This window comes from Jaculus jaculus, chromosome 22 (assembly GCF_020740685.1).
Source record: "Jaculus jaculus isolate mJacJac1 chromosome 22, mJacJac1.mat.Y.cur, whole genome shotgun sequence".
Lineage (NCBI taxonomy): Eukaryota > Metazoa > Chordata > Mammalia > Rodentia > Dipodidae > Jaculus > Jaculus jaculus.
The window spans coordinates 8,290,943-8,306,819 of NC_059123.1; the positions used below are offsets into that span (position 1 = coordinate 8,290,943).

At 48.4% G+C, this 15,877-nt stretch overlaps 1 protein-coding gene across 2 annotated transcripts in view; it reads right to left on the reverse strand.

Annotated features, from left to right (window-relative positions):
- Itpr2 (inositol 1,4,5-trisphosphate receptor type 2) overlaps window positions 1–15,877 on the reverse strand; it is a 457,151-nt gene that overhangs the window by 41,008 nt on the left and 400,266 nt on the right. For both annotated transcript variants that reach the window (XM_045139538.1, XM_045139536.1), the window contains exons 52-54: window positions 13,227–13,357; window positions 10,845–11,010; window positions 2,537–2,697 (exon numbers count right to left, since the gene is read on the reverse strand). In XM_045139538.1, the coding sequence (XP_044995473.1) occupies window positions 2,537–2,697; window positions 10,845–11,010; window positions 13,227–13,357 (458 nt within the window). The remainder of the gene's footprint in view (window positions 1–2,536; window positions 2,698–10,844; window positions 11,011–13,226; window positions 13,358–15,877) is intronic.

Consider the following 15,877-nt stretch of genomic DNA (forward strand, 5'->3'; position numbering starts at 1 on the left):
AGTATATTTCATACTAATGTCGACTATTATGTTAACAAAAATTTGAATTATGAGGTTAGGAAGTAGCTATCAGTCAAGTCAGGTAAGTGAAAGAGCTTGAATGTGTGTGTCATGCTTTAGCGGGAGGCAGTGGTCTTTGAAGCCCACTGTCGTGAGTCCGGACAAGCCAGGATTTCTGTGACAGCCCGGTGCCACGTGGACATCCGGGAAACGGGCAGAGGTCTGTGAACATGCAGCTCTAGTCTGGGCCTCATATTTGTCAAATTAAGCAGCGATTGTCCCCAAAGACCCCTGGCATACCTCAGCAGATGACCAGTGGAGACTTGAAAAGTGACCCGCTAATGTTAAAGAGCCAGCAAAAAGACTGGGGCATTTGTTCCAGTGGCCTCTGTTTTACTTGCTGCTTGCCGGCCATCGTCCTTTGGGGTGAGAAGACAGGCAAAAGGGACTCCACGATGCTCGAAGGCCTCCTCTCGTCATTTTCGTCTCCTTTACTGAATTCTCCGTGCCTCTTCCTTTCCTGTGTGCTCTGTGCGTCTCCCATCCCATTTTCTGCTTACTCCCCTCAAAAACACCCCACTAATTCAAAATATTAGTCCTCTGATAGCAAATGAAGGTTTGCACATGATGATCTTAAGCTTCTAACAATATCCCAGAAGTGCCTACTTTGTCTTAATTCAAAGAGTCACACACTGGTTATCAAACAGTAAGTACCCTTTATAGAGTTTGAGGGAAGGAGGGAGGCAATGCTAAGCTTCCAACACTGTTTCACACTGACGGCTGCCACGGAATGGATGTAGAAACACCAATTACATTTGCTAAGCTTCCAGTCCCCAGAGGCAATGGGTTATTGTTGTGGTTTGAATGTGGTATAGGATGCTGTGTTTGAAAAGTTGGTCTCCAGCTGCTGGTGGTGTTTGGAAGGCTGTGGAACCTTCTGGAGGCAAAGCCTCAGTGTATGAAATGGATCACTAAGGATGGGTCTTGAAGTTTTATAGAACTCACTTTATACTCCTATTCATTCCTATCATGATGGACTGCAGACCCTAAGACTGACAGACAAAATAAATTCTTCCTTCCTTAAGTTGTTTCTTGTCAGGTGATTTGGTACAGAAAGAAGAAAAGTAACTAATACAGTCACTTTATTTAATATATACATAAAGTAATTGTATTAGTTTATATATATATATATATATATATATATATATATAAACCATACATACATATATGAATTGATATCAGTATAAATATCCCTTTTTGACATGGTAATAAAGTATAAACTTGAAGCATGAGACATAAAAAAATATAGAGAGGGAGGAGACATCCTCCTGAATTTATATTCTTGTTTTCCTATTTCACCATAAGGAAGGAGTCATTTTTGTAAGGGTACTAAAGAATAAATCAAAAAGTGACACAGAATTCACATGAATTCTCACTTTCTTTTGCCCACATCATTAAGGGTAAAAGCCCTGTCCATTATGAAAAATGTAAACTCCTTCCAAAGTCTTATTGATAAACAAGCCACAAAGTTAATTGGGTAAATCCAACTATTTTTAAGGGGCAAAAATAAGAGTGGTAGGGAAATATCTAGAAGGTTCCCTGAGACCCAATTCGGAGCAGTTACTTGTGGAGTGACGACAAAGCTGGAGTCCCTGGATTAGACTGTAGACACACTTCTACTTTCTTTCTTTTTCTTTTAAACGTTTTTTAAAATTTTTTGTTCATTTTTTATTTATTTATTTGAGAGTGACAGAGAGAGAGTGTGAAAGAGACAGAAAGAGAGAGATTGAGAACGGGTGCGCCAGGGCTTCCAGCCACTGCAAACGAACTCCAGATGCGTGCGCCCCCTTGTGCATCTGGCTAACGTGGGACCTGGAGAACCGAGCCTCGAACCGGGGTCCTTAGGCTTCACAGGCAAGCACTTAACCGCTGAGCCATCTCTCCAGCCCTACCCACCTCTTTTGAGATAGGACCTCCCACCGGCCTGGAGCTCATCAAGCAGGCTGGACTGGCTGGTCAGCGAGCCCCAGAGATCCTCCTGTCTCTGCCTCCACAGTGCTGGGGTTACAGGCATGTGCCAGCCTACCTGGCACTTTATGTGGGTGCTGGGGGTCTGAACTCCGCTCCTCATGCTGGCTCTTTATCAACGTTTAGCCACCGCCCCCAACTCCCTCGAGGAATTTCTTAAAGCACAAATCTTCTGTCACCAGTGGAGAGTTGGAAAGTCCCAGGTTTTGGAGGTTGAAAAGCAGTGGTGACAGGTCTGGGGGTGGGTTCAGAGACCCCGAGACCGTCAGGAGCTCTTCACCCTCAGGGACCGCCGAGAGGACATTATCTGTCCACCTGGCCCTTGGATTTGGTTAGACGAGCAAGAAACCGAGTGGAAACCAATGATGTCGTGAATGTGGGCAATGTCCACAAGCACCATGGCCAGAACGGTCATATCCAGAGACGAGGCCGGGGAGACACGGAAGCAGAGAGATAGCCATGTGTTCACAGATTAAAGATGGGTGTTACCCAATGCAACGCCACTCACCACGATCATCTGCGCCACGTAGCTCTCGGGCCCCGTGTACTCTGTCGGGTCTTTGACCTTCACCAACACAATGAAGTACAAATAATGCCACACGTTGTGCTCGGACTTGATGTGCTCCTCAAAGGAGACAGTTTTATTATCAAACTTGTCCCTCTCCAGGCCTGCAAAACACAGGAGAAACCCAGTACGAAAACTGTCATTTAACCGGTACTTCTTAGCATGAGAACAAAGTGTGGTCATTATTGTGAGAGGAGAAAGCTCTTCCTGGAAAAGCACTGGTTTGAAATGTCGTGATTGAAAATCACATAGATATAAAAGCCACGGCGCTTCCCAACATTATCTTTTCTCCCCGTGAATCCTTGGAGATGCATGGTCCCTTAACAGATGCAAAGTAGGAAGGTGCTTTTAACTATAGTCATATGAAAGCTATCACAGCCCACCAGATCCCAAGTCTATGAAAAAGAGGCAAAACGGCTTGTACATGCAGTGCACGCAGGGTGAGGAGGCAGCAGCACATTTCTCTCCAGGACTCACTCCAGGGTGAAAGGTGGGAAGGTGGCCCAGGGTCCTCGCTTAAGAATCCCTTGTGGGGCTAGAGAGATGGCTTAGCGGTTAAGTGCTTGCCTGTGAAGCCTAAGGACCCCGGTTCGAGGCTCGGTTCCCCAGGTCCCACGTTAGCCAGATGCACAAGGGGGCGCACGCGTCTGGAGTTCGTTTGCAGAGGCTGGAAGCCCTGGCGCGCCCATTCTCTCTTTTTCCCTCTATCTGTCTTTCTCTCTGTGTCTGTCGCTTTCAAATAAATAAATAAAAAATTAAAAAAAAAAAAGAATCCCTTGTGACCAGCAAAGGAGGATGTGGGGGAGCTGAGAACCCCACGTACTCTGCCACCCCCCAGAACCCTATGCTCGGGGCACCGTGGCAAGGAACGGCCAGTGCCATTTCCAGGCTACCTCTTCAGCCTCGGGAATGACAGAGGAAGACCTGGAGAGCCAGAATCTCCCCTCTTGAGGTTGAAGAGCAGTGAAAGGAAATGAATGGAGGTGAAGAAAAACATCTGTGGAAGAATGTTGGGTGTGGTTTCTAAGAAAAGTGGCATGCTGGGAACGAGTCTGGTATTGCTGCTTAGATATTGGAGAAGAAACCAGAAGATGAATTTCCTACAACTTTTTTTTTATTATTATTATTATTTGGTTTTTCGAGGTAGGGTCTCACTGTAGCCCAGGCTGACCTGGAATTCACTATGGAGTCTCAGGGTGGCCTCGAACTCACGGTGATCCTCCTCCCTCTGCCTCCCGGTGCTGGGATTAAAGGCGTGTGCCACCACGCCCGGCTCCTACAACTTTTTTTTAAAGGCCATTCAGGCATGTAGACAGTCCTTTAACAAATAACATACAATAAATTAAAAGGAAATATCTGTGAGCCGGGCATGGTGGTGCCTTTAATCCCAACATTCCGGGAGGCAGAGGTAGGAGGATCACCATGAGTTCAAGGCCACCCTGAGACTACAGAGTGAATTCCAGGTCAGCCTGGACTAGAGTGAAACCCTACCTCAAAACAACAACAACAAAAGTGCCCCCAGTGAAAGGCTGACCTTTGAGGTTGTATTGTTGGATATTCTACTTGAAACTGGAAAGCGCCACAACACACAGCTATGTGGTGAGTACGTCTCATATTCCTTGACCTGAAGTAAACTCCTGTGCTCTTCCTTGAGTTAGCCCCCACTCAGCACACCCCTTTTTACTCCATGGCAACTCCATTTTCCACTGTTCAAGTCAAAAGCTAGGGGTCCTCTTCAACGTCTCTCTGCCTCACCCAGGCCACGCGCGCCCCATCCATGTGGAAATCCGTTGGCCTCTACCTTCAACACGTACCCAACTCTGCCCACCTGGCACCCTCAGGTGCTGCTGTGAGGCACTGCCTTCCCTCACGCGAGGATGGCCATCCTGTTCCCTACCCCGTCCGTGTGTCCACCTGCGCCCTCCACTCCCAGAACAAGAGTAGCTACTGTGACCCTTTGGGAAACTTAAACAGAATGGTGTCTCTCTTCTGCTGTGGCCCCTAAGTGGCCCCACATCTCCCCAGGAGACAGGCCCCAGCCCTTACAATGCCCCAGAAACAGGATTTCCAGGAAAACTCCCGGAAGCCCCGTGACACTGGAAGTTTTGATGCCAAGTTGATCAGACTAGGAAACACCTAGAGGATTCGGAGGCACACTGGGAGGTGTGTGTGTGTGAGGTTGTTCTCAGAGAGGGTTAACTGAGTGGGGGGAAGATACGCCCCAGATGTGAGCAGCACCCATGGGCTGAGATCCCAGACTCAATAGAGGGGGTGGAGCAAGACAGCCAAGTGTTAGCATTCCCTGCCTCTGCTTCCAGATCCTCTGAGGTGTGAGCGCAGCGTCCCTCTGACGCAGAGGCAGAATGGACTGTATCCTCAAATGATACCTGTCCTCCTCCAGGTGGCTGATGTCAAGCTTTCTGTCGCGGGGACAAGAGTGAAACTCAAGACTGACACTACGTGGTTGAGTGTGCGTCTCACACAACACGTACGTGCAAAGTTCCGTGTGGCTTGGCCTCTGGCCCTCCTGCCATTCCATGGAAGGAATCTCTGTTAGGGGCTCTGGCCACAGAACTCTTTCGCTCCTCTCCTCTCCTCGGCTAGTGAGCTTTCGTTTGTTTGTTTGTTGGATTTTTGCCTGTGTGGTATGTGTGCTGTGTGTGTGTGTGTGTGGTGCATATGCGTGTGCGTGGAGAGGCGTGCGCCCCGTGTGCCTGGGCAGGAGGTCAGAGGAGAACAGCAGGCGCCGTCTTCTATCCCTCATCTGAATGCTTCCTTGAGAGAGTCGCTCTCCCTCATTCTGTTTCCGTGAGTCCCAGCATGTCTCTGGGCTCCACTCCCCACAGGACTGGGATTCCGGGCATGCACGACCATGCCCAGCTGTTTATGTGGGTGCCAGGGAATCAAGTTCAGGGGATCTCAGGCCCTAAAGGTGCTCATGTTTATGCAGGAAGTGTACTCTTTCTTAAAATTATTATTATTGTGTGTCGGGGGGGGGGGCTCCTTCTGATGCAAATGAATGCCACAGTTGCACCGCTTTTTGTGTCCTGGTTTACGTGGGTGGGTTTAGACTTGAGCCCAGGCTGGCAGGCTTCACAAGTCAAGAGCCTTTCACCACTGAGCAATCTCCACAGGGCCCAACTTCACAGTCTCTCTATTCTCATCTCCTCGGTGTGGCTTAAGATGATCAGACCGAGTGACACACCAGTCGGGCCCTTCCCTTGCAGGCACTCCGAACCCTCTTGTCTCTTTTATTCCTCCTCCCTAGAGTGATTATCGCCCCTTGCAGACAGACAAGAGCTTGTCAAAGCAGCTAAATTACGCTGGATCTCACTTCCATGGTTGAGGCAACCAGGACTGCAAGAGAGAGTCTGCCTGCCAACCAGCACAGAAGAGACACCCAGTCTTGCCCTGTGCGGTGACGGGCATCAACTGTCAAACGGACAAGCTCTGGAGTCACCTAGGAGACAAACCTCTGAGCCTGCGTCTGTGCGGGGTTTTCTAGATTGGTTCAACTGAGGTTTCCACTGCAGCCTAGCTGTGGGCAGCACCATTCCATACACCAGGGTCCGGACTGAAGCAAAAGGAGGAAGGGAGCTGAGCGCTGGCATTCACCTCTCTGCTTCGATCCAAGGAAATAAGGCTGTAGAAATGATGTTTCTATTAGTGATTAATCTGTGACGTACGTTCTGAAGTGGCGAACGCTGCCAAGGAAACGTAAGAAAGGCGAAATGACTTCTGATTTGGTGTATTTTCTTTTTCTCTTTCTTTTTTTTTTTTTTTTTTTTTTTTTTGTTTTTGTTTTTCGAGGTAAGGTCTCATTCTGGTCCAGGCTGACCTGGAATTCACTCTGTCATCTCAGGGTAGCCTTGAACTCATGGCAATCCTCCTACCTCTGCCTCCCGAGTGCTGGGATTAAAGGCATGCGCCACCACGCCCGGCTTGATTTGGTATATTTTCAAAAGGTTTCAAAGAGGTGTCCTGCTTTAAAAAAAAAAAAAAATCTCTTGGAACATAGATATGGCAAATGGAGGATAGGTGAATGTTCATCAAAGCTACTTAGTTTTTATTGAGCACCTATTTGTGCCGACAACATAAAAATGCCTAAATCCACTATACTGTAACCTTTCGGCACATGAGGAAATTTCTTGGCTAAGCTCTTCTACTTAGTAGAAGAGTCAGTATTGAAATAAAAACTGCCCCTGACTCTACCTACGCCCGCCGGTGACGTGGGCAGAGAAGACAGGATGGCAAAGCCAGATGTGAGGGTGCATGGGCTGGCGGGGGAGGTCAGTCGGGTATGGCTAGGAGAGGTGTTCTGGAAATAACAAAATGTAACGCATGTCATAGGTGACAAAGAGCCCTAAGCTCAAATCCATGGTGCCTGCTCTTTTTACTGCAGACGTGTGGGGGGAAGCTGGCAGAGCCAAGTCTGGAGCAGTCCTGGGGCAGAGTTTGGAAGATGGTGGGAAAGAAGACGCGGAGAAGGGACAGGGCAGGGGACCACCTGGGGGGTCCGCTGGTTGTCTTGGTTCTCGGGTGTTCTTGCTCTGCGAGGTGCAGGCGTCCATTTCCAAGGATGTAAGCGACACTTTACATGTGGGTGGACCCTGCTTTTTTCATCTGCAGTATTGACCTTTCTTTTCAAGTTCAGCCACCATTTTCAGCTGTGTGCTGATCATGACAAACTGAACTCGTGAGCACTCATTTCTTCGGCCCTTTTTCTCCTCTGATAAGGACATCCTGTGGCCAGGCCTGAGCTGTCATTCTTAGGCTACCGTGATGACCGCTCTTGAGCACCTCTCTTGTGGTCTCCCTGGCTCGCCCTCCAAGACAGAGTTCTGCCTCTGTCTCCTCCCTATTCTGCATTGTGAACATTCCTCCTCCCAGACTCAGTTCAGCTCGTGCCACTGACTCCCACAGACACAACCAGGTGGCCGAGACTCTGTGCCTTCACCACCTGCTGTGACCACGTGCCTGCTCCTCTTGTGAGCCACCCCTACTTTTCTGTACGGTGACTTTTGTATGTCTAGCGTCTGCAGAACGCCTAGACGGCACCAACGCGTCCCACTGAACTGGACAGAAGAGTTAGATCGTTAAAGGTTGATGATACATTCTAGAATGTGCCGGGGAACTGAACCTGGGTCCTTCGGTCATGCAGGCAAGCACTTTAAGTGCTAAGCCCAAAATTTGATATGCAACCAGAAGATGGGTGAAAACGTGTGAAAGAAGAAGAGGAGGGAGAAGAAATAGAGGAAGGAGAGGAGGAACGTTGAGGTGCCTTACATGCCAGGAAAATTAGCATTTTAGAGCTATGTTCTGCTGTTCAATGTTCCTGATGGCTCTCCGAGGAAGGAAATGATGAATGAGAGGTGGAGAAAGTCATTGGGTTGCCCTCAGCAGGCCGGTCTTGGAGGGTGGGCGCCGACGTGTGACCGAGAGAATACACGGCAGGATGCAAGTGTGACTTGTACAAGCGGGCTCATTAGGGCTGGAGAGATGGCTTAGCGGTTAAACGCTTGCCTGTGAAGCCTAAGGACCCCGGTTCGAGGCTCGGTTCCCCAGGTCCCACGTTAGCCAGATGCACAAGGGGGCGCACGCGTCTGGAGTTCGTCTGCAGTGGCTGGAAGCCCTGGCGCGCCCATTCTCTCTCTCTCTCCCTCTATCTGTCTTTCTCTCTGTGTCTGTCGCTCTCAAATAAATAAATAAAAAGTGAACAAAAAATATGAAAAAAAAAACAAGTGGACTCATTAGCTCTCACTAGCTGACATGTCCAGGAGGGGGACAGGGAGATACTGACAGCGATGACAAACTTCCTCACCCAGCTTCCCAAAGTCACAGCGTGAGATGACTGATTACATTCCTTCAGTCATAAGCTGGGAGAAGGAGTCAGGTCAGGGGAGGAGGAACAGGACATGAGGCGCTGGATACAGGAAGCTGTGCCGACCTCAGTGTCCAGGCAACACGTGAAACAGAGGAAAGAGCCTGCCCGGAGCTGGCAGTGATGCTTGGCCGAATCAGTATTAAACAGATATTAGAGAGAGGATGGCACGCAGGAATGAGGGTCAGGGACAAGATCAAAACGTCTTTTCTAGATGGCCCTCAACTGACGAGTGGATAATGAAGATCTGGCACATTTATACAATGGCGTTCTACTCTGAAGTAAAGAAAAATGCAGTTATGAAATTTGCAGGAAAATGGATGGATCTGGAAAGGATTATACTAAGTGAGGTAACTCATGCCCAGAAAGCCAAACGTCACATGTTCTCTCTCATATGTGGACCCTAGCTACAGATGACTGGACTTCGGTGTGAGTAGGAAGAAAACTCAGTAGCAAAGGCCAGTAAGCTAGAAAAGAGATATAAAGGGAAGAGAAAGAAGGGAGGGGATACTTAATAGGATGGTATTGCATATATATATATATACGTATATATGTCCTGGGGAATTGAACTTGGGTCCTTAGGCTTCGCAAGCAAGCGCCTTAACCACTAAGCCATTGCTCTAGTGTCTTTTTTTTTGGGGGGGGGGTCATTTTGATTGTGGCAATACTATCTTCCTTGGTTATTCTGCCTGCCTTAAGGACCATCCCCTAATGAATGACCTGGAGCTGTGAACATTCTCTGAAACAAAACTTAGCCCCCCCCCCCCCACCCCGTGATTCTCTGCTTATAACACTAGGGCAGCTCACCACCCCCTCGAAGCTTAAAGGAGGGAGCCTCAGCTGCTTACTGTAAACCCCACCTCTCCTCCTGCCTGCCTCCTTGCTCTGGATCTTGAATATGGAACCCCTCTGTTAGGCTGTAAATGCGAAATGTCCCCGCAGGTGTTTGAACTCTTGCTCCCTGGCTGGCTGGCTGGCCGTGCTGTTTGGGAGGCGGAGGGGGGGGGGGGGGGACACCTTGGTAGGTGGGGCCTACGTGGAGGAAGTGGGCCTTGAGGTGGGCAGCCTGGCCTTGCTTCCTGTCTCTCTGAGATGTAAGTAAGCAGACTCATGTTCCTGCTTTGCTCACTGCACACCTTCCCCATCGTGACCCTCAACCAAAGCCAAATAGTAATAATAACAATAAATAGCCTTCTTTCCTTAAGTTGCTTCTCTGGTCACAGAGATAAAAGCCAAGACACTCGCTATGCTGTTCCGGCCTCTGCACCTCCGCCTGTCCGGCCTGTTCTGCTTCTCTCAGCTTTAATCTTTCTAACTAACCCCTTTCATCTTTGACCATCAGCTCTGCACCATCTGTCCTGGAAACGGGCTGATGTGCTTACCGCTCCTGTCCCAACCTGAGGAGGCGTCCCTCTCCGGGTTCCTTTAGCCCCTTCCTTGTGAACTGTCCTATCTTCCCCCAGTGCACAAGAGCGTGCCCCATAACAGATGGTGAGCCCCTGGAATAGGCCGTGTTTACAATCGCAGGGGTGTGTCCGGGTGCCTCATCCCCTGATGAGCTTCCAGCTGTCAGAGGAAGGATGAAAAAGGATGGAAGAGCCACAGAGGGAATGACACAGCTGAGCAAAGATGACGTAGGGAGAAAATGGGTTTTATGAAAGGCCTGATTCGTTACAGATCATCACATTATAGTGACACCCTTATGCCTGCTTCTTGAGTTTTATCAAAACATGGGTAAATGTGGGACGCAACATAGATTTGGTCAGCCAAAATGGGAGATGGACTCTAGGGTGCAGGGAAGGAACTTCAGAGGTGCCCAGAGAGCTGGTGGGTAGAGAGGAGAGTTCAGGAGAAGGTTGGCTCAGCTTGAGAGACATGGTGTGCCAGGCAGGGAGAAGGGTGTGTATGTATGCCATGTGTGTGTGGGGTGTGTAGGTGTGTATGTGTAGCTTTAAAACTAGGAGAAGGTTCACTTTAGAATCTAGAACAGTCATGTCAATGGAGAGGAGTTCAACCTGCAGACAAAGCAACACTGGATTCATAATCTAACAAAATAAAATCAAGCTCATTCTGTCGTGTACTCAGTATGTGACGGAGTTGAAAAAGCCAGTGTCCAGTTGGTGAAACCTTCTGGCATTTTGTATCATACTCTATAGTCAGAGAATTGTGTAAACTGCAGAAATCATGAGAGGATTTGTTTTGGGGTGTGGTTCTTTTCATCTGTTTCTGGAAGCAGAGAATTCCAGGCTGGTGCTCAGTTATATAACCTGAATTTTAACCAATTTGCATTTTGAAATATTTTTCTTTCCAAAAGCTTGACAAACAAAAAGCATTCCTTCTTCTCCTTCCCACTGAGCTGTTCACACTCACCACAGATAAAACAGGTTGTCTTGAGAATTTCTTCTTTTTTTTGCTTCTCACTTCTGAGGTCAGCAAAAGTATCAATGATGACGCCAAAAATCAAGTTAAGAACGATAATGATAACAATGAAAAAGAAAAGCAGGTCATAGACCACTCGGGCAGCAAACAAGGGCTCCTGAAATAAAAATTTAAAAATATACATGTAACATATGCGTGCTTTCAGGCCACAGTGATTGAACACGTCGCCTAGCATAAATATTCAATACACGTCTGCTAAATGAAAAAGAACTGTATCCCCTGTTAGAAAAATAAGCCTCGCATGGTCATTATTTTCTTTCCAATGTTATTAGGGAACATTCCTTGCCCATTTCCAGAATCTTCTCTATTTCTCTAAGGCTTTTACATTTTTCCCTCAATAGAGGAATCTGCCACTCTTCATAAACCAATTTACCATGGAGTTCTACTGACTACATTGTGCGCAGTGGGCCCCCAAGCCAGACACCACTCAAAAGCAGTTAAATACCAATTCCTGAGGGGATGGCCTGACAGTATCTCAACCCCTGGACTATGATCTCTCCTAGGCATCACAAGGCCGGGTTTACACAGCTCAAACTTACTCTACTGGTGAGCAATAATAGTACCGCAGACGTTAGAGATCATGTGACCCAGTTACTTAGCGGATGAGCACCTGAGCTTGAGGTGTTAAATAATTGGACCACAGTCGACAGAACTTAAGACTTATGTTCCTACCTGACACCTTAGATGTTTATGTCATTGACATCTTTTTCTGCCTTGCCATTCTATTCTAATGTATGACATTTGTTCGAATTTCATATTCACCAAGAACAAATAACAGAGGATATTCCCATGCAGAAGCTGAGTAAATCCTCATACCCTGGAAACCTGATAGATAGGAGGCTGCCTAATGGCTGCTACTTATGAACCATCAGCAAGCATAGTTCACTGGCATGATTTCTGATTTGTCTTGTTTTTAGTGTGCATGTATGCCTGTGTGTGAGCAGGTGTGCACAGGGCACACTGCGTGTGTGGGGGGTCAGAGGACAACCTCAGAGGTCAGCCCTCCTCTCCCACCTGGTTTAAGGCAGGGTCTCTTGTTGTTCACCGTTGGGGCCTCCAGGCCAGTTGGCCCACGAGCCCCTGGGATCCTTGTCCTCACCTCCCCTTGCACCGTAAGCATGGTGGGATTACAGATCGCCACTACTACGTCCGGCTCCCACGTGAGTTCCGGGATCCAAACCCGAGCGCTCCCTTGGGCACTGAAACTGCTTTACCGAGTGAGCTGTCTCCCCAGCCCATCTGCTACGGCTGTGACGCAATGCCCAGCTCACACCCGAACCTCCTAGGGGACATCTGCGCCTTCTCTTCATCCTATCATCTAATTTGCTGCGTTCACGCTCAACACTCATAGTTTTTTTTTTAATTAATTAATTTATTTATTTGAGAGCGACAGACACAGAGAGAAAGACAGATAGAGGGAGAGAGAGAGAATGGGCGCACCAGGGCTTCCAGCCTCTGCAAACGAACTCCAGACGCGTGCGCCCCCTTGTGCATCTGGCTAACGTGGGACCTGGGGAACCAAGCCTCAAACCGGGGTCCTCAGGCTTCACAGGCAAGTGCTTAACTGCTAAGCCATCTCTCCAGCCCTGGTCATAGTTTTAAAGTAGATGATAGAATGTATTACCCTGACAAGCAAAAGCGCATCAAACATGCTGTTTAGAAAAGTCACAAAACTACAGGGGCTGGAGAGATGGCTTGGCGGGTAAGGCCCTTGCCTGCAAAGCTTACAGACCCACATTCGATTTCCCAGGGCCCACATAAGGCAGATACACATGATGATGCAAGTGTCTGGAGTTCGTCTGCAGTGGCTAGAGGTCTGGCATGCCCATTCTCTCTCTCTCTCTCTCCCTGTCATTTTCTCTTTCTATGTCTCAAATAAGTACATAAAAATAATTTAGAAAGAGAAAGAAAGGCTACAAAACTAAACTAGGCCTGAAAACCCAGCTAGTTGAGAGGCTGAGGTAGGAAGACAAGAATAAGGCTTGCCTGGGTTGCAAAGTTAGTTCAAGGCTAGCCTGGGCAATTTGGTATCAAAATAAAAAGAGGACTATGGATATAGCTGAGTGGTAAAACACTTGCCTAGCAAGTGGGAAGCCCTACGTTCAATCCCCAGAGCAAGAAAATAAGGAAGAGAGGAAGGGAAAAAGAAAGGGAAGGAGGAGGAAAATAGAAAGAGGGAAGGAAGGAGGGGAAGAGGGAAGAAGGAAGATAGGAAAGGAAAAGAGGCAGGGAGAGAGGAAGGGAGGGAGGCAGGAGGGAGGGACGGAGGAAGGAAGGTTGCAAACATTAACCACGCGCTGTCTTCCAGCTTACATCTTTGGACGGCCTTCTCAGCACGTCGCCCACACCGCCTCCGTTCCTGAGGCCCTGGTTCAGCACAGTCACAATACACATAAGCAGGGTGTCGCACGTCCTTTCAATCCCGTCTTCACTCGCTTCACCAGCTGCAGAAACACAAGAATTAAGCCAGCAGCGCGTCAAACCTACATTTTTTTTAAAAATTTTTTAAAATTTTTATTTATTTGAGAGCAGAGAGCGAGAGAGAGAGAACGGGCATGCCAGGGCTTCCAGCCACTGCAAACGAACTCCAGACACGTGCGCCCCCTTGTGCATCTGGCTAACGTGGGTCCTGGGGAATCGAACCGGGGTCCTTAGGCTTCACAGGCAAGCACTTAACCGCTAAGCCATCTCTTCAGCCCCAAACCTACATTTTGAAAACACACTATTACCCGCGTTCACAGATCTGACCCTAACTGTGCCGTGACACAGTTTGGGGCGGTGTGTGTGTGGCGGGGGAGGGGGGGTGGTCGCGTGATGTCTATTCACAGGTGAACACACATGGCTGACATATATGTAAAGCCTCACATGTAATGTCCTGAGATGGTTCTTTCCCCGGTAGGTGACAGCAAGGACAGGACAGAGGGTCAGAGGTGAGACTGACTGTGGTGAGGAGACTTCGGCAAATCTATGCAAACAGCCAAGTTGCCCAGGAGGCGACAGTCCTGCAGAGAAATGAGCGGCACTAGGAAGCCGGACAGACTCGTCTATTCCGGAATCGACCAGGGCAAGTTCCTGACCTCCACTCACACCAGGGAGGGCTTCTGGAGATAGGGAAACCCTGCAGGGGCCCAGTCAAGGGTCCTGTATAAGGGATCCGTGCTCCCACAGCAAGAGCAAGAACGTTGGGCTGGGGCCGCTCCTGCTATTATTTTGGCTAAGATCCGAATGTATGCAAAAAGTTCTGCATAGAAGGAAGACAGATGTGACAGGATCTGATGATTTTGTTGGAAAGTCCAGCTATCAAACATAAAGCCACTAGCCACTTAAAACTGTCCCAACTGGGTATTAGAATGGAAATTTACTAACATTACTAAATGAGCAGAAAGGCATTTTTAGGGTTGGAGAGAGATGGCTCAGCGGTTAAGCGCTTGCCTGTGAAGCCTAAGGACCCCCCATTTGAGGCTCGATTACCCAGGACCCACGTTAGCCAGATGTACAAGGGGACACACATGTCTGGAGTTTGTTTACAGTGGCTGGAGGCCCTGGTGCACTCATTCTTTCTCTCTCTCTGCCTCTTTCTCTATCTGTCGCTCACAAATAAATAAATAAACAAAAAAAAGACAGGCATTTTTAGTTACAAAGTTACAGATCCATGAGACATTGAATTTGGGTTTTGCACTGCCCCAGTGGGCATGTTAGGGCATGAATGTAGACACCACCATGGGATGGGTAGGGAGGAGGGGCCGGTGTCAATTTTGTCTGCACTTCCCATGGCCAATGCCTGGGGAGCCCATTGTGATGAAAAGCTGAGTGTTCTCTTCTGAACACATTTGATTTTATTTTGCCTTTTCGTTTGAGCAGCCCCTTTTTCAGCGGGCTGAGGAGACCCCAGCCAGGAGATGGGCGCGGGTCTCAGCGCCGAGGCCGGTGGCAGAGTCTGAGCCTGGGCACCTGCCTTATGGTGGAACCCAAGGCCCATGTGACTTAAAAATCAGGGAAGTGGCTCTCCTTTTGGAGAAGGGGACAGGTTGGTCAGAGCAGCAGGACAGACAAGGCAGGTGGTCTGTCACACACTAATGGCATCCCCACACGTGAGGGCAGAGTCTGCCACGCTGGAGAATTATGAAGAGTGAGAAATACGTGCGGGAGCGTGGCACAGCCATGTGGCTTTTCAATAAGGAAGGTGTGTGGAAATGCCTTCAGGCTACTTTGCCATAGCTAGACTATTGATCTCACCAGTTATGGAGCCAGTGACATGGGCTACATTAGCAATTCACTCAGGGAATGCCTGGTCGGGGCACAGGAAATGCTTAGCAAAGACCCTCCAAGTACCAGTTCAGCACATGAGCAAGAAGCATTCTTTTCTGTCCCCACGAATTTGGAGATGTGTTTGGTTCTTGTTTAAGAAGTGAGCTAGGGAGCTGAAGAGATTGCTCTGCTGTGAAGGCATTTATTTGCCTGCAAAGATAACAGCCTGGGTTCGATTCCCCATTTCCCACATAAAGCCAGATGCACAACATGGTACATGCATCTGGAGTTCATTTGCAGTGGCTAGAGGCCCTGGCATGCCCATTCTCTCTGTTTCTGGCTCTTTCTCTCTTGTCTATCTCTCCCTGCTTGCAAATAGATAAATAGACGAATAAATAACAATTTTTAAAAATTATTTATTTATTTATTTGAGAGTGACAGACACAGAGAGAAAGACAGATAGAGGGAGAGAGAGAGAATGGGCGCGCCAGGGCTTCCAGCCTGTGCAAACGAACTCCAGACGCGTGCGCCCCCTTGTGCATCTGGCTAACGTGGGACCTGGGGAACCGAGCCTCGAACCGGGCTTCATAGGCAAGTGCTCAACCGCTAAGCCATCTCTCCAGCCCATAAATAACAATTTTTAAAAAGCAGAAATTTAAAAAAAAAAAACAAGCTAGGAACGTGTATACATCACCCACATGATCAGTGATGGTGGA